This window comes from Euprymna scolopes, chromosome 31 (genome assembly GCF_053919585.1).
Source record: "Euprymna scolopes isolate OS-2025 chromosome 31, ASM5391958v1, whole genome shotgun sequence".
NCBI classification, from domain to species: domain Eukaryota; kingdom Metazoa; phylum Mollusca; class Cephalopoda; order Sepiida; family Sepiolidae; genus Euprymna; species Euprymna scolopes.
The window spans coordinates 16,712,968-16,735,702 of NC_136512.1; the positions used below are offsets into that span (position 1 = coordinate 16,712,968).

Consider the following 22,735-nt stretch of genomic DNA (forward strand, 5'->3'; position numbering starts at 1 on the left):
TGACCCATTGGGTCACGGGTAATCTAGTTTACTACAAAACTCTAGCTCTTCATAATAGTGTAATTAGTGGCAGGAAGAGGACTCTGGAGTGTGGGAGAGAAAGCTCCTTTAACTTTCCCTATGATTTTAGTAATCAAAACAAAAACTATTGATTGGGTTAATCTATTTAAAATTCAGTTTGTGTTTTTAAAACAAATATTTGCCAAACTGAATGGCAAAACAACTTGTGATGTACCATTTGTTTAAAAGTTATAAGTACAAAAAATCAGGAAATTTTAGGTTGAATGGTTTTTGCAAAAAACTGTGACATCATACAGTAGTTGAAAAATGTATTGTGTGAAAGCAGTAGCAACCGTAACTACCAGTTTCATGATGAAAGAATGCTACTATTAATAAAAAAAATGTTTAACACTTTGATCTTGGCCTTTTGGCCAAGATCAAAGTGTTACCACCATAGGCATGGCACATGCGGTGCTGGGTCCTACAGAGCCCATCCCGCTAGGTTAGACAAATAAAAAGTAAAGAGACTCTTGACTGGTGGTACAAATGAGATCCTGTCCCTCGATTTTTTTGGTTACTCTACCACTACTCCCTCCTATCTTTTTGTTTTATCATCCCCTGATCAACCCCTACTCGAAGGTCGCCACCTAATATATTCCCCCCTTTTGTTTTTAACAATCTATTTATTTTACTCCCAACACCCGATATGAAGTATTCCCAATCCCCATTAGGGATCTCCCCGCTTGTTTTCGGTGCCCCGGAAAACAGTAGGCGATCTAACTACGTAGATTAGCTTAGGGAGGGACCTTACTAACAATGCACTAATTTTATTTTTTGTACATTTTTTCTATATTTCCCACTCCCCAACACGAACTGTTTTTCTTCCAAATTCAAGAACTTTTTATTTTTTCCAATGAATTGAACATTTTTCACACACACACACACACACACACACACACACACACACACACATTTTAATATATATAAAAAAAAAAAGAAAAGAAAATGCGCACACACACACACACACACATACAGAAATTGTATATATATATATCCTTTTTTGTAAAAACGCTGGGGTTTTCATTAGTTAGCTTTAGAGTCCACAGAGTGAATGAGGTATTGTGGCAAATGTTGCCAGTCAAGAGTAAAGTCGCCACAGACTCCATTTTTACTTTAGTTACAAAGACCCTGCAACAATCCCCTCCCCAGATCTTATAGGGCCTTGTGCCTAAATTTGTTTTGTCTTTTGGAGATTTTACTTTTTTAAATGTTTTAATTTTATATTGGAATTTTTTTAATTGTAATTTTTTCTTTAAACGAAATAAATTAAATATAAAGATAAAAAAAAAAAATGTTTTAAAAATTGTGAGTTAAGTAGGATGTCCCCCAGTATGAAAGGGTGAATGCGGTATTATGGGGAAAGATACTAGCTGGGAGAAACTTTTGATTTTGTTTAGTTCTGGAGTGACAAGGATGACCAACGACACCCACAATCCCCCCCTTTTGAGTTGGCCATGTGCCTAAGTTTTTTGTTCAGTGTTGATTTTCAATGTATTTTTAACATGAATAAAGGATTTAATATCTCAAAGTGTAGTATTTGTTCTTCAGAGGCGGCACTTCCATTTCTCGTTCTCTTTCAGTGGAGGAGAAATCCTTCACGTCTGAGACAATTTTTATTTTTGTACCTTTTCTCCACGTTAAAAAACGACCCTAGTGTCTAACTCTGCCCCGTGGGGAGGTATAGTAAATAGGTACAGTATATACTTGTGTATAAGTCGATCTTGAGTATAAGTCGATGTGCATTTTAAGACATCCAAATTGTGTCATTTTAAATATTACTTGTGTATAAGTCGACTGTAGATTCTAGGCAAGTTAAATGGTTCATCTCATGGCTATTTCTTGCACAGTTAATTTCCTTTTTTTTTTTTTTTTTTTTTTTTTTTTTGTAAGACATTATAAATCGTTTCTTCACATCTGCGAGTGATAATACGGGCATTTATACAAGTGTTGTCTATTCAATTTTCATATATAGAACCAACCCACTGCACACTTACATGCAACAAACGCAAATGTTACTAATCAGCATAATATACCGTAATAATGTGAGCGCATACATTAAATACTATTAAATAGTTTCATTAAATAGTTGTCATTAATTGTTAAAACTTGTTGAACTTATGGGAGAACGACATATTGTAAATACTACATTTCCTAACCGACTAAAATCTGTCATATCATCATTGTCATATCATCATATATCAAACGTCTAGAGAGTGAACATTGCGAGAGCTATTCCAATTATTATTAAGCCTCCCACTGAAAAACCGCATGTGCTTACATGCTTGAAAACACACTGCAATGGGGTTCGGAAGGTATGTGATTAATTACTAGGATTATTGGTATATGCCGAGTGCACCAACAAAATGGCATTTTCTATGTTATGATCGAGCGCCGAGTCGCTCTTTAACAACATTTCCAAAAACATTACCTATGTATAAGTCGACCCCCCAAAAAATAACCTTATAATAGACTCTCAGAAATTCGACAAGTATATACGGTCATATCCTAGATCCTCCAGGTCTAGAGTCATAACTCCTCTATCTTCTCTGTTTTAATGCTTGACATTCTTTTTTTGTTATTCTCAACATACATACACACACATATATATATATACTAGCTGGATGCCCGGTATTGCCTAGTCATACAATATGCTTAAACATGATATTTTAATTTATGCAGATTGCATATGTATTATTATAGAATCAATTCTCTATTAATTATTATATATTACGAGGAATAATTTGCTCGATGGACTAATTCGCAAAAAAAAAAAAAAAATAATAATGTCGTTCATCAAATTCCGTTTGTGTTTGTTTACAATATCATGTCAGTTGATATTTGAGCTTGACGATGAATGCCCTGGAAAAGTCACTTTTGATTAATGTTTAGTTTTAAAATATGTAAATGAAGAAATGGTCTGTGACGATTTTAAATGGTACTTCTTCTTTTATTGTGAATTGAACTCATTAATAAGAAAAAAAATAAAAATAAAATAGTGAGGTACGCCCGGGCTTGAACAGGGGATCATTCAATCTGTAGTCGAATGCTCTACAACTTTATCTGTAGATGTCAATATAATTCTGTTTTTTAGAAGAAATAATTTACTAAAATTTTATTATCTCCTTTGCCAGTTTAATAATACAATTTTAATTATACAATTTCGCATGTAAAAATTATTTTTTTATCTAGAAGAAAATTAACTATTTTTAGGATCGAATTTTTTTGATTTTTAAAACTTATCGAATGAATTTCTGTGCAAAACCTATCTAAGACCACTGCCAGATATGTAAGTTAGCTTTGCCTGAAATTTATAAAAGATAAACACAGCTATTTGGGAACCTGTAAGGAACTTACACACACACACACACACACACACACACACATGCTCTCCAATCCCTCGTCCCCCTCGCCAATCGCCAATCTTTCACGAGAAACACCCGTCTGGCTGAAATTACTGTCAATAATTTTCCCCACTCTTTATCTGTGCCTAAATCCAAACGTAGATTCCATGAGCAAAGCTTCTTTCTTAGAACTGCACGCCAGTGGAACTCTCTGCTGCTTGCCTGTTTCCCACCTGACTACAACTTGGACGTCTTCAAGTCCAACATAAACAAACTCCTGACAAACCGCCCCCTTAAGTAAGACACTCTATCAAAACCCCCAATACTAATGATTACTACAATACTATCTCATTGATTACTGTACACACAATAACCCTTATCCCTGAGTGGCCTTCGGGCCTTGATAAGTGGTGACCTCCCCATGTAAAAAAAAAAAAAAAAAAATTATGTCAGCAAAACCCCAATCGCATGTCCAAGGACACAAACAGGGGATCTCTCAAGTAAGCTAAAATCTCCTTATTTCTAACCAACTTCTCCAACTACTTCGAAATTTGTTTATTTTATTATCTGAGTAAAATTCCTAACTAAACATTCCAAGCTGTAAACCACATTTTCCGAAATCTAATTGTTTTATTTTTCTATTAATAATAATAATAATAATAATCGACCAGGTTACTCAGCATGCTAATATAATACCACAGTTATATCGGCTAAAACGTGCACATAACATCCAAGATAAGAACAGTCGTATGAATCTTTCAAAAAGTAAGAATACAAACAATCTAAATGTAAACACCCTCAAACAACGTGACGTGAAGCAAAAATCCCTCCTCACCTTCAATACTCTAATAGTTTCTTTCCTCAGATTGTTTGCCTTCGAAATTCCTATCCTGCTACCAGTTTCCTCTCGACTGTATCAACATGAAGAAATTCAAATGTAAGGTAAAATATATCTTGCTTCTAATTCTTTTGCAAATCTGACCTCTGTCACAGTAGCCCCTTAACACTTCGGTGGCAATAAGCCTTTTTCATGGGTGAACAAAAGTTTTAAAAAGGAACCTTTTTAAACGTGGCTTTATGTTACCTGTGATTAACTGACATTGACTAAAATCAGTTCGTTCCACAGGAATAACGTGTATACTTGTGTATAAGTCGATCCTTTTTTTCACATTTTATTTCTGTTTTTCCATTTACTTTATACTTTTTACTTCTCTTCTTGGTGAAAAGATTCGGGGCGAGTAAAAAAACAGGGAAAAACAAATATAAAGAGATCGACTTAATTAAACCCACACCTGACCTTGTTTCTAACTTCCTGGAGAATATATATATATATATATATATATATATATATATATATATATATATATATACTCGGTTTTTTTTATTCAAAGTAATGGACTAGTGAATTCAACGAGGTTGTTAGATAGTGCTCAATAAAAAGAGCTGATAATATTTGTTTATTGTTATATAAACATGGTCACATCCTGCTGCTACAAACAGCCACTTGTTTCAATCAAACAACAGATATCATCAGGCAGCAACTTGACTATTCAAATGTTCAATGAATAATCTCATTATGAAACAAGTGGCTGTTTGTAGCAGCGGGATGTAAACATGTTTATATAACAATAAACAAGTATATATATATATATATATATATATATATATATATAATATAAAGCTGAATGTGTGTGTGTCTGGTCACGAATAGGCTCCTGTATGGTTGACTATTTTAAAAAACATACATATAATAATAGATGTATCGAGACACAGGAATGGGTATTTTTGATCTGGCAGAACGGTGGTTCATTAAAATTGTTGGGTCTGCGTTCGTGCCTGGTCCACAAAGTATGGAAAAAAAAAATTTAAAAATTAAAAAAAAAAACGTTTACAAGTGTTTTTGATATAGATGTACATAAGAATACTTTGATAAGTATGTTTTAACTCAAATAGGGATGGTATAATAAAATTGTGGGGTCTGCGTTCGCGCCTGGCCTCCATAGAATGGAAATAGGCACAAACTTTAATAAAGACTTTTCATATCTATCTGCGTAAGTATACTTTGATAATTATGTTTCAGTTTGAAGAAATATGGTATAATAAAATTATGGGGTGTTCGTTCGCACCTGACCTCCATAGAATGGAAATATATCACAAAGTTTAACAAGGTTTTTTAATATAGATCCACAGAATATTGTGATAAGTGTTTCAGTGTGAACAGGTATGGTATAATAAATTATAGGGTTTATCTATTTTATTTTTACTTTCATCATATTTTGCTTTGGTTTTGATACCCCCAAACTCAACCCAAATTTACAACCCTTCCTTTTCATAACCTACCATACTTTCATAAATCAGAGTCCATTTTATGTAGGCTGTTTTGGAACCCAGTAAACGACGGGTACTTTTGCTAGTATATATATATATATATATATATATATATATATATACTAGCAGGGTGACGCGACGTTGCCCGGGATTGAATGAAGCAGGGTGACGCGACGTTGCCCGGGATTGAATGATGATCAAAGAATGTTTCACTCTCCCATATTTCTATTGTTATCGAAATTGGTAACATCGTCAATTTTTCAATAAAATCGATTAATTACCTACTCTAGTTGGGGACCCATCGTGCTGCACTAGAAGTAAGCTTCATGGTCCTCCACGCAGTGACTTAGTTCACAATACATTGTAGTCTACATTGCAGTGTAGAGAACCTACCGTCGATTTTATAAATTATTTTTTATATGTAATCGCTTGAATTAAAATGCAAAAATCAAGTATCATGCTTCAATTATGCTCTAAACAGAAACATTAATTTTTAACGCACCCCTGTCATATCAAAGAATGTACTGTTGATTTTATATGTCGGGCCTTTCAGCTTTTGTAGCAATAAAACTTCTTAAATACACTTGTGATATTAGGCTATGTAAGATGTTAACTTCGGTCAAAATCGCCTGTTTCGTCTTTCATCGGATTATTTCGATTATCGCTACTTATCGGAGACATTTCGATACAAAAGCTAAGAACACTGTCAGACACCTTCATGTGAAATTTCATAACAATTGATCCAGCCGTTTTCGAATCTATAGGGAACTCACTCACTCACACAGTTCCTTTTATATAATAGTAGAGAGTAAAGATAGATTTTTTTCAACCTTAACAACGTTCAGTCTAAGGGAAGCAACTCTTATTAAAAACGATAGATGATCTATCTAAGGGAGGCTACAAATCGGCGCTTAAAAAAAACTTGATTGTAATTTTATATTCCTACTAGCGGGGGGGGGGGAGTGGGTGAGGGGACCCGGCTTTACCCGATCGTAAAATACGCTTAAATATAATTTTAATTTGTCCAGATTTCGTATATATTATTATAGTATCGTGATTTCAAAATTTAAAAAAAAAAGTATTTAGGTGCCATCAGCTAGAATTGAAACCAAAAGCAAAACTGTAGCATTCAAAGCTGGTGACGTTACCACTATACCAACGTGACACGCATATGAACTGATTACAAATAAGCTAAGATGAATATAAAAAATCTATAACGATTTTTTTCAATTTTGACCGCTTAAAAACTATGTTAACCGGCTAAAGACCCATAAAAGAAGGATCCATAAAAAAAACAAAACAAAAAAAAAAACAATCATTTGAGGCCTGTAGTGCCGCTCTGCGACTTCTAGTTTCGGAAGAAATAGAGTTTAAAAATATGGAGACAGACAGACAGACAAACATAGTGAGTTTTATAAATTGGATTTACTTGGCTCCCCACGAGGGCAGAGTAAGACACAAGGTCAGTTTTTAATGTGGGGAAAATTCAGCTCCCACCTCCACTCCATAAGGGGCATTTTAAATTGGAACCAAAATAAAAATTACTTCAGCTTAGAAAGATTTCGCAAAGACTGACTGAGAATAAAAAATATAAAGTGTCCGATACTTTTCTGCCTAACCTCGAGGTGTAAACGGATTAAACGACCCTTCCTCTGAAAGGACTGTGAAATTTATTACAAAGCCAACAAAATTACTGTTTTTATTGCTTTCTCATGGTTCGCTTTGGTTTCTATTTATTCATTATAAATACAATCTTTGCAGCAAATATGAACCTAGTGGGCTAATGTCAATAGTTTGACTTACTTAGTTGTGAATTAAATACCAAGAGACAGCGTGAGAAATTACATGACTTGAATCGTGTCACTTCATTGGTTGATTGGTTTAATACATTGTTTTAATTACAGCCTTTCTCATTGGTTGATTTGAGTTTTAACCTTAAAACTTTACTCTGAGCAAATCTTTCATGCATGACGGACTCATTTTAATATTCTTATTAATTTAAGAGCTTTGGCGCCGTATGTTATCATGATACTTTTGAGACAATTTAACCCACTAAGTTAGGTGTTCTTTTCTTGATGTAATATCGTCTTTCGAATCAGCAAAGAATGTTGATTTTGGTTTTACTTCTTCGACAGAATTATCCGCCTTTTTTTTTTTTTTATATTAGAACATTGTTTAAATGGATCTAAAACAAAGGAATAATAATATTCACTGAAGATTTTTTTCCCTACCACTTCTTATGAAGTCTTAACTACCAGGCTTGGCCGAGCAGCAAAATAATGCAACATAATTTCGCAATTGAGAAGATAAGACGACCTGCCTTAATCAACCAGATAAGTGTGCTTTTCGAAGACCTGTCTATTATTTGCTCTGCCAGAGTTCTAAACTATGTGAGAATAAATTTCTCACAACAGTTTAACGGCTTTAAAGAATTATTAAGGAGATTACTAAATGGACCTTGTGTTTTACTTTTATCAGTTTCGTAATTCTAGCTTCCCTTATTTTGTCCGTTAGTCCTCACATTCGATGAGCAATGTTTTCAGCAAAGGGGAAAGAATTGCTGCTTTCTAAGTTGGAATCTATCCACCTAATAATTATGGATAGCTGATTTTTTTTACCTTAAAGTAATATGTTTTTAGCTCCTAACACCAAGTGGCTTCATGCCTTGTCTGGAGCAATTTCAATTAAAAAATCGATGCCTCCGTTCAGTCTCGAAAGACAAAGGATACCTCCTGTAGGGGCAGCTGTGTGTGTGTAATTGTGAGGCAAGGGTTGAGAAATCTTCAACCACACCTCTCCTGAATCGGCACTGCTCAAGTCTAGTGGCAAGGAGAAGTCTATGACGACTGGAAACAATGCCGAGATAAGCGGAGAGCACATACAGCACCGGAAAGTTCCAAAATGGTCACCCATTTAGTACTGACCAGGTTCTACGTTCCTTAACTTCGGTGATCCAGCGGGAACCGGTGTGTCAAACGTGATAATGCCGTATATTAATTAAAAAATAAATGAACAAAAGAATCTTTTTTTAATGTAAAATATAGAAGCAGAACCTTATATTTAAGTGAATGGATATTTCGTAAATAAATTATTAAACTGTTCATTACAAAAAGAATTAAGTACAATTATATTTAAATAAAGATATTTTTATAAAATTGTTTTGTTTTGTTAATAAATTTTGTGGTAAATTTATTGCGCTAACACCGGCTAAAATAATTTTTTTTTTTTTTTTTTTTTTTAAGGTAGGAATCTGTTACAGAAATACACCAGCACCATAAGTTTTCACAAATCCACAAAGCAATAAATACTGAACGATGCATAATAAAACTATTGTATACTCCAAAAGAAATGCCCTAACCTGGAAAAAACTATATTAATGACACAAGAGAAAGAATTGTACATTTATTCAATCTTGTTTATGTCTAAATTTTATCAGAATACCCCACCAAAATAAGTTAAAATCGAAGGGAGTTTCATTATATTTATTCGGTTTTGTGGCTGTTTTTCTTTCTTTTCTTTTTTTTTTTTTTTTTTTTTTACATAGGTATCACCACTTATCAAGGCCATGAGGCCACTCGAGGATAAGGATTAAAGAGTGTACAGTAGAAATTGGACAATATAGTAATCGATAGTAATGAAAATTCGGTAAATTTCTTAACTTATATGGAACGGCTCATCAAAAACTTGGTTACGTTAGACTTGAAGACAACCATATTGTAGTCAGCTGGAAAGCAGGAAAACGGAAGACAATTCCATAGGCGTGCAGGTCTAAGAAAGAAGCTTTGCCCATGGAATCTACGTTTAGGTTTAGGTACAGATAAAGAGTGGGGGAAATTATTGATAGTGATTTCTGCTAGATGGGTGTTTCTTGTGAAAGTTTGGCAAGGGGGGACCATAGACTGGAGCTCAGCCGAGCACTTTCCATGAAAATAACGATAAAGCAGAGACAAACTCGCAACATTTCTTCTGTGAGAAAGAGGTTGCAGGGAAGAGAAAAGGACATCCTCTACGAGGCTACGAAGTCTATTTTGAACTCTATCAAGGCAGGATAAGTCCTTTCTGTAAGCTCCTGCTCAGATGTGGCAACAGTACTCCATCCTTGGACATACCTAGCTCTTATATAGATAGAGAATTGCATCAGCAGTGAGATATTTACTGGATCGATAGAAGAATCCCACGATTTTTCCAGCGGCTTTGGCAACGGATTTAATGTATGTGTTCCACTTAAGATCAGGAGTAAAAGTCAAGCCCAGAAGCTTGTCAAAACATGAGGCCTCCCCAAGACGAGAGCCATTCATTTCAATTGATGCCAGATGGGGATCAGAGCATTGATGATGTAAAGATAGAAGCTTGGTTTTAGATGCATTCAAAGTAACAAGCCACCTCTTTCCCCATTGTACCACATGCTCAAGATCAGAGGAGAGAGAATCAGAGAGAACTTGGTCGTTTACGGTCTTAGATGTGCTACCATAGATAGTAGTGTCATCAGCATAAATGTCTACGAATGATGTAAGTATGTGATTTGGAAGATCATTAATGTAGATCAAGAAGAGAGTTGGGCCCAGCATTAATACTGAGAGCTTCTGATTTCTGCCCATCAATCACTACTCTTATGAACCTATCAGATAGAAATGATTTAATAATTAAGAAGACATTTCCAGCTATACCGTAGCTGGAGATCTTGTGAAGTAAACCTTTATGCCATACTCTATCAAAGGCCTTTGATATGTCAAGAGCAATTGCCCTAGAAAGGTTGCCTCTGTCGAGAGATTCGCTAATCCTATGAGATATAACTGTAAGCACATCTGCTGTAGATCTAGCAGAACGGAAACCATATTGTGTGTCACTAAGAAGGTTATTTTTACTGAGATGGTTGATTACTTCTCTATTTAACACAGATTCCAGCAACTTACTCATGACGCACAGGAGACTTATTGGCCTGTACTGAGAGGGAGATGAGCGATCACCTGAATTCTTAAATACAGGGCATACTGATGAGATTTTCCAGGGTGATGGGAAGCAATTCTCCTTAAGACAATGTTTAAACAGTTTTGTAAGGATGGGCGCTAGTTCTGGTTGAAATCTTTCGAGTACTATAATTGGAATACCATCAGGGCCGGTTGCTTTACTGGAATCAAGGTTTTTAATTAGCTTGGCAACATCACGTACAGATATTTGTATATCACAAAGCATGTTTTCTGATACAGGAGGAAATATCGGAGGTTGGCGGCCTTGGTCGCAAAGGGTAGAATTAGCTGCAAAGTTCTTGGCAAAGAGTTTGGCTTTGTCTGATGCTGACGAGATTACCTCAGGCCCATTGATGATAGTTGGGATAGAGCACATGTTTCTGTTCAGGATTCTGTTTGCTATTTGCCAAAACTGGTGGGAACCAAGCCGCTGCTCAGCTACTTTAGACTTAACGGACTGAGCATATAACTCTCTTGCGTTCTTTATAACTTTTTTACAGTGGTTGCTGGCAGTCCTGAAAGCAGCTTTAGTCTCAGTACATCTATTACGTTGGAAGCAATGGAAAAAGTGATTTCTGTGTGCAATGGCAGCAGCACATTCCAGAGAGAACCACGGCTGGCTGTTAGGTTTTTGCTGGAATTTTTTTGAGGGTATGAAACGGTCTATACCTACAATTAACCATTCAGTCAGATCTGATACTATAGAGGACATCCTTTTTAAACATGGAACGCAGAGGTAGATCTGATATAAATGTATGGAAGTTATCCCAGTCAGTCATAGAGTATCGATATACTGTACGATGGAAAGGTTCATCTGAGGATTTATTGCATTTCATTTTTATCTTAACTGATACAACAGAGTGGTCGGAAGATCCAAGTGGAGACAGAACGGAAGCTGAACACAGTTCAGGGCAAGTTGTGAGAAAAAGGTCTAGGAGACTTGCATATTGGCCGTCAGTATCGGGCACACGGGTGGGTTTGTGAACAATCTGAGTGAGGTCATAAGCAATGGAGAAATCATGACAGAACCTACCCTCATCATCGGTCTTGTTTGAGTGAGTTAACCATTCCACATTGTGAACATTGAAGTCTCCACACACATAAATATTAGCTGAAGGATAAGCAGATAGGACGTGGTCAATTTTCTCAGATATGCTTTTAAAGATAGTAACTCCGCTGTTGTGGGGGCGATAGAGAGCAAATATAAATACAGTAGTTTGAGCAAGTGCAACCCGGAAGCACATATATGGTAAGTTAGGATCTTCTCTGGAGATGTCCCTACCACATGGAAAGCCATTTTTTATATAGGCACATATATCATACCCATGGCGATCTTGGGTGCCAGATTTGGAAGTTAAGTTAGAGTATCCTTTAATTACAAACTCATCTAGGGAAATAGTCTGTCCAATGCCAGTTTCATTTAGAAAGAATATGTCTGGTTTAGTCTCCTGTAATTGGGTTTCAACCTCTGGAAGGTTAGAACGTAGACCTCTGATGTTCGAGAAGGAGACATGGTAGTGGGGGGTCTACGTTAGAAGTTGGAGATCTGGGTTTAATCATGTATTTTTTATTGAAATTTTTCATGATGGAGTTTTTGGATTTGTGAACTAGATCGACTGACTTGCTTGAAGCAGGGCAGAGAAGGAAAGTAAGAGAGAAATAGAAGTGAAGAAATATTTTTTTTTTTTGTAGCACATGATAAGGTAAAGCCATAACAATTACCCACTAATATGGCATCGAGAGGCCCCACCAGAAGCTACTGTATGATCCAGAATCCATTCACCAAATGGCAATACAGCTGCCCCAGTACTTTGCACCTGCTGATAGGACAAATGTGTTATGCTATCAACTTGGAAAATATAAACATTTATGGACAAGAAAAATCTATTATAAAAAAAAATAAAACAATACATATTCCAAATGAACTTGCCAGATAGAATCGGCACATTTTTCCACGAGAAAACCATTTGCACAGTTAATAAAACAATGAAATAAAAATAAAGATTAAAAACTGAAATAAATATAATATTAGCACTTGCATCTAGAAAAGAAATATTACAAAATTCATAACTTAACTGCTATAATTATACGTCCTTCGCGGTTGCAAATAGGAATTGATTTTGCTTGAAATAAAATTGCAGCGTTTTCATTTTTGAAAAAAAAAAAAAACGTCATCACATGACATAGCTCGCTACTTGGACAAGCATGTTCTTTTATAAGTAGTAACGTGTGGATGGACGGAGGGGGGGGGTTTAAGAAATTAGCATTTTCAGATCTATTTATGCTCTATTTCAAATCTACTTGCCAGATAGAATCGGCACATTTTTCCACAAGAAAACCATTTACACAATTAATAAAAAACAATGAAATAAAAATAAAGATTAAAAACTGAAATATACCTATTAATATGAAAGATTTAATTAACCTTTATTTTGCCGATCATGGAATTTACTTTTCAATTTAATTTTTTTTTTTTTTTAAATACAAGTTTATCATCGCTTCGAGACGACATATTTTTTCAGTTTATATGAAAGCTATGTACATGAACGTTTCTGAATTTTTTAGATGAGGATTGGTTATTTGCATCATTTGGATTAATTGGACTACTGTTCTCATCTTGAGATTTATTTTTACAACGTTTTGGTTGATGTGACCTCTGACCTTCTTCAGGCGTATCTTCTTGAACTCGGGAATGTTTCTGTCGAACATGGGAATTTGGATGGAATTTCGAGCGGAACCCTTTATTTACTTCATGGTGGTAGCATGGTCTTGTTCCGTCAGCCATGAATGGATAGAGGTCCTAAGTAATTGCAATTGTGTTTTTCGGTCACCTACACTGAGGATTGAACCTTTAAATCACACTCAAGATGAGAACAATAGTTCAATGCCTCCAAATAATATTATACACAAACCTCCAAACACCCGGGCACCAAGGATAGTACTATATACATGATAGTACTATATACATGAACCCTGGAATATATATATATATATATATATACATGATAGTACTATATACATGAACCCTGGAATATATATATATATATACATGATAGTACTATATACATGAACCCTGGAATATATATATATATATATATATATATATATATATATATATACATGATAGTACTATATACATGAACCCTGGAATATATATATATATATATATACATGATAGTACTATATACATGAACCCTGGAATATAAATATATACATGATAGTACTATATACATGAACCCTGGAATATATTATATATATATATATATATATATATATATATATATATATACATGATAGTACTATATACATGAACCCTGGAATATATATATATATATACATGATAGTACTATATATATGAACCCTGGAAATAAAAATGAAGTTAGTTTCGTGCAAACATGTGATAAAATTTTTAAATAAAATTATGAATTGTACACTACTTTAAATATTATGCTCCATTTAAGAAAAAAATGGTAGGAAAAAGGTTAATGTGGCAGAAATAGGGATTAGAATAGTTGGCCAGATATGGCCTAATTGCCAATAGCTTAACCTTTATCCTGCTGCCCGTAGAATTTATTTGGTAATTTAATTATTTTTGATATAAGTTTATCATAGCTACTACAGAAATAAATTTTTCAAGTTTATGTGAAAGCAATACATATGAACTATGAAAAGAAATCAAGTTAGTTTAGTGCAAATTATGCGATAAAAATCGAATTTGGAATAAAATTATGAATTCTACAATATTTCATAAATTATACTCCATTTAAGGAACAACGAGAGGAAGAAGGTTAATGCTGTAATCTCCTGAAGAATAATGCATGCTGTTTTAACAGTGTCAGTGACCATGGCTCTCCAAATTGTAGAGCCCTGGTAATCTCGTGAAGACAATTAAAGATAGTAGTTTCCTTTTGCTTTCCATCTTGATTCAAACGTGTATCTCCCCCCTGTGAGTTAGACGCACCCTCAGATATCAACCTGGAAATTTCTGACTCGGCGCGGTACATGCAGCGCCTAGCCTTCCCAAATGGTCATTCATCTGGTACTGGCCAGGCTCAACGTTGCTTAACTTCGTTGATCTGGTGAGAACCGGGTGTGTCAACATGATTGTGATGTAAAAAATAAAGCACATAAAAAACAAGGTTAACTTTTGAAAATTTATTAACATTTTTTGCATTATGTAACTCCCTTCTCCTAACACGCACAAAAAAAAACAAAAAACAAAAACAAAAAACAAAAAAAAAAAGATGCAGATCTTTTGTTCGTCTACATTCGATTCATGATGCTTAATTCCTCTTGATTCTGTTTGTCTGACATGGCAACCAGAACTGAAGACAAAAATGATTTGAACTCGTCTCTAATGGCATCAGGGTTCGTTTCTAGATTGCACTCTATACAGCGAACGTTGTGGAAAGACGGGGCTGAAATAAGATGCAAAAAACAAAATATTAAAAAAAAAAAATTTTTTTTTTAAATATACATTTTGTAAATTTAAAAACAAAAATTAAAACAGAAATTTAAAAAAAAAAAATATATACATTTTGGAAATTTAAAACAAAAATTAAAAAAGAAAAATTAAAAAAAATATACATTTTGGAAATTTAAAAGAAAAATTAAAAATTAAAATAAAAAATATATACATTTTGGAAATTTAAAACAAAAATTAAAAAAGAAAATATAAAAAAATATATACATTTTGGAAATATAAAAACAAAAATTAAAAAAGAATAAATTAAAAAAAAATATACATTTTGGAAATTTAAAAACAAAACATTAAAAAATAAAAAATAAAAAATATACATTTTGGAAATTTAAAACAAAAATTAAAAAAGAAATTTCATTGAAATATTTAATGGTCTTTGTTTCTCTAAAATGCAAGGCGAATTGTATTTCTCATATGGCGTTCTTTCTGCAAACTCGCGCTGAAATATTTCTCCCCCTTTTGTCTCTCTTGTTATACAACTGTTAGAATAAGGTGGTCAGTATTCTGCTCCATCTATATATATATATATATATATATATATATATATATATATATGCGTTTTATTTTTTATTACCGTATCTTTCTGTTAAGTTACATTATTGTTTCAGCTACCCGGCCGTTTTTTTGGCCGTCTGTATCTTCCTCAGACTTTTACAGAAACCGTAAACTGTAAAAGTCTGAGGAAGCTACAGACGGCCAAAAAAATGGCCGGGTAGCTGAAACAATAATGTAACTTAACAGAAAGATACGGTAATAAAAAATAAAACGCATATTTGCTCTACAACAGTATTGAGCACTTTCTTCAGTTTTTATTAATTACCATTTCCACTATATATACATAGAGAGTAGTGTTTGTGTACAACTCTCCTACCACTGCACCAATCATGAACCCATTATATGTTGTTATGCCCCCCCCCCCCTCCGATATACAACACATATACATATGTACATATTATTGATTTATATTTGTAAATTTTTTTTTTTTTTTTTTTACTTGAGGGTCACCGCTTATCAAGGCCCGGAGATCACTCTAGGATACGGGGATTAATAAGTGTTAGGAATGTGGTGAGACAACAAGATCAGTAACCTCAGGGGTCTATCCCAATATTCATAAATGACCTCCCTGATGAAACTGTCTCTGAGATGGGTATATTTGCTGATGACACCATGCTCTACGAGGCACGAGGAGAAAACAAAAAACCTCCAGTCTGTAGTGGAATGGGCACAAAAATGGATGGTCACATTCAATGCTGCTAAGACTAAACTTGTTTCCTTCAATAATTACAAGAAACCTTCTTGATCATCAATAGCTATGGCCAAAGATACATTAGCTGAAAGTACTTCTTTTAGATGCCTCGCCCTAACGTTCACAGGGAACATGAGTTGGAACAGATACATTGAGAGCATTGCCAAGGCCACTGCCAGGAAGGTGGGCTCTCTCTACCGTGCTAGAAAGTTACTTACGCCTGAAAGTATCCCGTACCTCTATAAGGTCACCATTAAATCATGTATGGAGTATTGTAGTCACATTTGGGCTGGTGCATCTGTTACTAGTCTCTCGCTCCTGGACAGGGTTCAGAAGAGAGTTGCCAACATGATAGGTCCTGAACTGTTATCTAAGCTTCAGCCACTGTCTCATCGACGAAATGTTCCATCCTTCTGCCTGTTCTACAAGTATTTTAATGGTGGATGCTCTGATGAACTACAAGCACTTGTACCCCCTCAACGTAAATACCTCCGACAAGCAACAAAATCCCACCCCTACACAGTAGAGATCCCTAGGTGTAAGAAAGCCTTCTATTCCAACAGTTTCTTCCCCAGAAACTGCTAGTCTTTAGAACTTCTTTCCGGGATTCTGCTTTCCCCACTGTACTGACATGCAGAAGTTCAAGTGTAATGTAAACTGACATCTTGCTGCTCAACTCCGTACATAGTATCCTTGCAAATTATGTCCCTGGTAGTAGCCCCCTACATCAAAGTGGCACTGTGCCTTATTTGGGGTGAAAATGAAATAATAGAAAAACAAAAAAATGAACAACAAAACTTATTTATTTAAGAGGACTGTTTAACAAGAACTTATTTACATTAGACTTGAAAACGACCATGTTGTAGTCAGCTGGGAAGCAGCACCACAGCCTAGTGTTCTATAGACGGAAAATTCTAGGAAAGAAACTTTGCTGATGGAATACATGTTTAGTTTTAAACAAAGATAGAGAGTGGGGGAAATTGTTGACAGTTTTGCACTATTAATTAAATTATTAAAAATACTTTCCCGTTCAATATTTTTCACCACCATGCTAACTCATGATTTTCAGAATTACAAGTTGCCAAAATGAGACCTCTTCAATGTTAACAAATACGCTAAAACTGTATTATTCACAAAGTTTCAGCTAATATATAAAATAAAGTCGTTCTGCTCAGCATTTCCTTGTCGTCAATAGCTTTCTTCTGTTCCTACAAAATCAATATCTGATCCTAATTTTGTCAGTTTTTCTTGTTGATCGTTGCAGCATGTCGTTAAGGAGAATAAAATGTGATTCAACTTAATACTTTCCAGAAAATATTTCGTACTGATTAGAATTATTTTTAAAACGACTGCCATTTAAAAAAAGAAAAATGTACGCAACTTCGTACTGGTCCATACAGAGTTATTTCCCTTTAAGGAGAATAGAAAGTGGATCTTGAGTTTACTTTCAGCATCATCATAATTTTGTTCTTTACTCCTCATATTCTATGAGCGAGATTTCTGACAGAGGGGGAAGAATTGCTGTTTTCTGGGTCAGAATCTATTCCATCTAACACTTATCATTGGCAAGTTTTTAATCTTGAAGTATTTTTTTTTTTAGCTGCCTTACATTAAGTGGCTTCATGCCTTGTCTGGAGCGATTTCCATAAAAAAAAACAAAAACAATTAGAGTCTATTGTTCTCATCTTGAATGTTATTCTTAAAACATTTCGGCCTATGTAACCTTTGGCCTTCTTCAGATGCCTCTTGTCGAACTCAATCTTTCTGTGGATACTCCAGAATCTGCACAGAATTTCGAACGGAATCCTTTATTCAATCCACGGAGGTAGCATGCTCTTGTTCAGTCAGCCATGACTGGGTAGAAATCTTAAGTAATCCACACTTGTATTCCGAGAGTCACCAGCAATCAATTAAATAGAGAATTCCGTTCGAAGTTCCACGCAGATTTCAGAGTTCGGCAGAAAGACTTCAAAGTTTGACAATGTACACAACTGAAAATGGTCGGAGATTACACCGACCATTTTCAGGTGTGTACCTTTTCAAACTCTGGAATGTTTCTGTCAAACTCTGGAATCTTTCGGTTGAACTCTGGAATCTTTCGATCGAACTCTGGAATCTTTCGGTCGAACTCTGGAATCTTTCGGTCAAACTCTGGAATCTTTCGGTCAAACTCTGGAATCTTTCGGTCAAACTCTGAAATCTTTCGGTCAAACTCTGGAATCTTTCGGTCAAACTCTGGAATCTGTATGGAACTTCGAATGGAATTCTCTATTTAATTGATTGCTGGTGACAACACCCAAGATGAGAACAATAGTCTGAAGAATCTAATTTTTTTATGGAAATCGCTCCAGACAAGGCATGAAGCCACTCGATGTAAGGGAGCTAACAAAAAAAAAATCCTTCAAGGTCAAAAACTTGCCAACGATAAGGATGAGGACTGAAAATTTCTCATCATTTGGATTGCTATTCTCATGTTGATTGTTTATTTCACGATATTTCGGGCAAATCCTCATAAAAAAAATTAAGAAATATAAAGCAGAAATTATTAAATCAAAAAAAAAATCGACGAATGAAAATGGAGCAAACTTACGCTGGTTGTCTGGGTTTTCGACAAGCATGACACGATGGAATTTCACTAACAGACATTGTAAACTCTTCAACGATTGAGATTTGACAAAGAACTGATATCTGTTACCCCGAAAGACACATGGAAAAGTAAAAAAGAAAAGAAAGACAAGCCAGAATTTTAGCGGACATAAAGCAAAAGCGAGAAAAAAAACAAAAACAAACAAAAAAAAAGTCCTAATATAAATATGTGTACCGTATATACTTGTGTATAAGTAGAATTTCTGAGAGACGCTTTTAAGGTTAAGTTTTTTTGGGTCGACTTTTACATAGGTAATGTTTTTGGAAATGGTGTTAAAGAGCGACTCGGCACTCAATCATAACATAGAAAATGCCATTTTTATTTGTGCACTCTGTATATACCGGTAATCCTAGTAATTAATCGCACTCCTTCCGAACCCTACTGCAGTGTTTGCCAGCATGTAAGCACATGCACGGTTTTTCAGTGGGAGGCTTCATAATAATTGGAATAGCTCTCGCAATGTTCACTCTTTAGATGTGGCTATAGGCCTAAGTTCGATATGATGTATTCGGTGATGATATGACAGTTTTTTAATAGGTTAGGAAATGTAGTATTTACAGTATGTTGTTCTCCTGTAAGTTCAATAAGTTTTAACAATTTAATGGCACTTAACACATGCGTTCACATTATTACGGTATATTACGGCTCGTGCAATGCATGTGTTTACATTATTATGGCACGTGACATAAATTATATCTAAAAACAGTAACTGCGCCTGGAATCTTCAGCATGCCATTGATCAGAATGTCTGATTAGCAACATTTGCGTTCGTTGCATGTAAGTGTGCAGCGGGTTGGTTCTATATATGAAAATCAAATCGACCACACTTGCGTAGATGCACGTATTATTGCTTGCGGATACCAACAAACAATTTATGTCTTACAAAAACAAAAAAACACCAAAAAGGAAATTATCTGTGCAAGAAAGAGCCATAAAATGAACCATTTTACTCGTCTACCGTCGACTTGTATACAAGTAATACCTAAAATGACAAAATATTTGGTCTTAAAATGCACATCAACTTATACACAAGTATATATAGCGTGTTGAGACGATTAATCGGTATCAGGAATAAAAAAAATGGGAACATTTTGGGGCATCAGAATCGTTATTGAAATCAGAAAAAATGGTGCCTATTTTCCGATGCCAAAAACAATTCTTTTTGCTTTTATTTCCGTGTTTCTGTTTAAAACTTATCTTTTCACGGCTCGTATTAATGATGAAATAATAAATATTTATTGATTTTGAACAGCTAATAAAACTAAAATCTATAGGTCACTCGCATATTTTTAGATTTATGAAAATAAAGGGTGGCCCACTTAAAAGTTGCCCAGAAAATGTAGTAGAGAGGAGGAACATTCTTTTATTATTTAAATTACCTTAAATTAAATTACCTGTAGAGTTATAAAAGATGCTGGAATTGCTCCCCGTTGACATCTATGCATTTCTGGGCACGTTTAACAACGTTTGCAGATACCGCTTGTAGATCTTCTCTGGTTTTTCTCCTGATAGCATTGGTAATGTTCTCCTTTAGTTGGTCTAGATTGTGAGGATTATTTCCATAAACTGTTCTGTTTTAAAGTCCCCCAAAGATAAAAATCACATGATGACAAGTCCGGGGAACGTGGTGGCCATAACCTTTTGCTTATTGTTCTCTCTTCCGTAAACATGTCATGAACTCGTGTCAGTGATCTGTAAGAGGTGTGGCATCGCCGTCTTGTTGGAAAAAGAATTGCATTTTGTCTTGTGGTGGCAGTTTGTTGTTAAGAGAAAGATCAAAGAGATCTGGCTACTTTTAAGTGGGCCACCTTATATATGCAAACATATTACATGGATTTTTGTGACAATTCAACCTCCCTGAACATAGAAACAGCAATATATTTAGAAATATAAAAAGAATCAGCAATTTAGAATAGAATCAGTAATTGTATCAGAATCGGGAAAAATATTTGAATCGTCCCATCACTAGTAAACATATATATTTTAATAGACAAAGCAAAAGCGAAAAAAAAAAAAAAAATAAACAAGGTTTTATATTGCAAGTGATTTTTCCAAGTGGCGACTAGAAATAATAAGACCCTTATTTTTTGCCGGTTATGTTTTTTTTCATCAAGAATCTTCTGAAGCTTATGATCGAGTGAAAAATATCTTTTCAACCATTATTTTTTTGTAATAAAACGAACAAAATCAAATCATTTAAACAATAACGGTTTAATAGAAAAATATCCTCTTTTTTTTTTTTTTTTAACAAAGGCTGTTTTAAAAAAATCACCTGAAGACATTCGAATGCTTATGCTTTCAAATCTCAACATAAAATTTGCTGTATATTTAGAATTACACATTAAAAAAAAAAAATACAGAAAAATCTTTATAATGTACATACTCGTAAGAGAATGAAGATGTCATATTCCAAAAATCATATGAGTTTCGCTAGTAACTTTTTTATTTGGCTAGTGAATGAAAATATTTAGTTGCCAAAGGTAAACTAAAGATAAATTTGTACGTAGAGCCTTGCTAAAACAAACAAACAAACAAAAAAAAACATTTCCTAAGATGCATCCATTTATTCTGAGTGATAAAAATGTGTTTTTACTTTTTATGCCTCTCAGTCTGACAGCTTTAACAAATTTGAATCCAGTTTGTTTGATGGAAACATTTTCATGTCGACAATATTTATGTGGTCCCTCCTGCAAGTAACCAATCTTTTTCTAGAAAGAATTCTACCTAGAAAAGTCGAGCATGCAGGGTCCCTCCCTACGAGTGAAAAATTTACTTTCACCATGATTAATGTTTGTGAAAAAAAATCCAAGGCGAAGTTATTGACAAAAGTACAAACAAATGAATGGATGAACGATTTGGGGGTAATTGTACCCCTATAATGCCCCCCTAGGACGGGGGGGGGGAGCAACCAGTGTTATCCCATAAAATCCATTCTGGTAAAAATTTACTTTCACCATGACTAATGTTTGTGAAAAATTTTTCAAAAATCTAAGGTGCGGTTATTGAGAAAAATATAAACAAATGAATGGATGAATGATTTTGGGGCAATTTTACCCCGAAAATACCCCCGAAAGAAGGGAACAACCAAAGTTATCCTGGAAAATCCATTCTGGCAAAAATTTACTTTCACCATAATTAATGTTTGTGTGAATTTTTAAAAAAATTCAAGGAGTGGTTATTGAGAAAAATGTAAATAAACGAACAGGAGTAAATTATGAGATCCAATCTCTCCTTTGTTGGAGGACGAAGAATATTAGGGGAAACAATCACCTCCCCCCTCTAACCTAGTGAGGAGTTCTTTTTACAGGGTGAGGGTGCTGGCCACACGCCCAACCTTCCCAGAAGGTATATACAGCGTCTAGCCTTCCCAAATGGTCACCCATCTGGTACTGGCCAGGCTCAACGTTGCTTAACTTCGGTGATCTGGCGAGAACCGGTATGTCAACGTGATTGTGCCGTACTTAGAGGAAACAATGCCAACGATAAAATAATCTGATACGAAACAAATGAATGAGCAAATACACAAAGCTACTGAAAATACCTGTATTCATTTTAAAAATATTAATCTATAATTTTTCAAGGACTCAAGTATAAGTCCTAGTACTGAGAAATATTATGAGAAAGAGAGATGATTTGAATATGATTGAATCCCTGCTCGACACCAAA

The 22,735-nt window shown here is 34.7% G+C and overlaps 1 protein-coding gene and 1 pseudogene across 3 annotated transcripts in view; both read right to left on the reverse strand.

Moving 5' to 3' along the window:
- Positions 1-8,604: 8,604 nt before the first annotated feature.
- On the reverse strand, positions 8,605-8,723 carry LOC145256027 (5S ribosomal RNA; annotated as a pseudogene).
- A 6,113-nt stretch (positions 8,724-14,836) lies between these two features.
- LOC145255660 (intraflagellar transport protein 22 homolog) overlaps positions 14,837-22,735 on the reverse strand; it is a 23,708-nt gene continuing 15,809 nt past the window's right edge. For 2 of the 3 annotated variants that reach the window (XM_080114212.1, XM_080114214.1), the window contains one exon: positions 14,837-15,114. In XM_080114212.1, the coding sequence (XP_079970338.1) occupies positions 14,960-15,114 (155 nt within the window). In that variant the 3' untranslated portion in view covers positions 14,837-14,959. Of the gene's footprint in view, positions 15,115-19,012; positions 19,111-22,735 lie in introns of all 3 variants that reach the window. The other variant, XM_080114213.1, reaches the window with a different exon arrangement.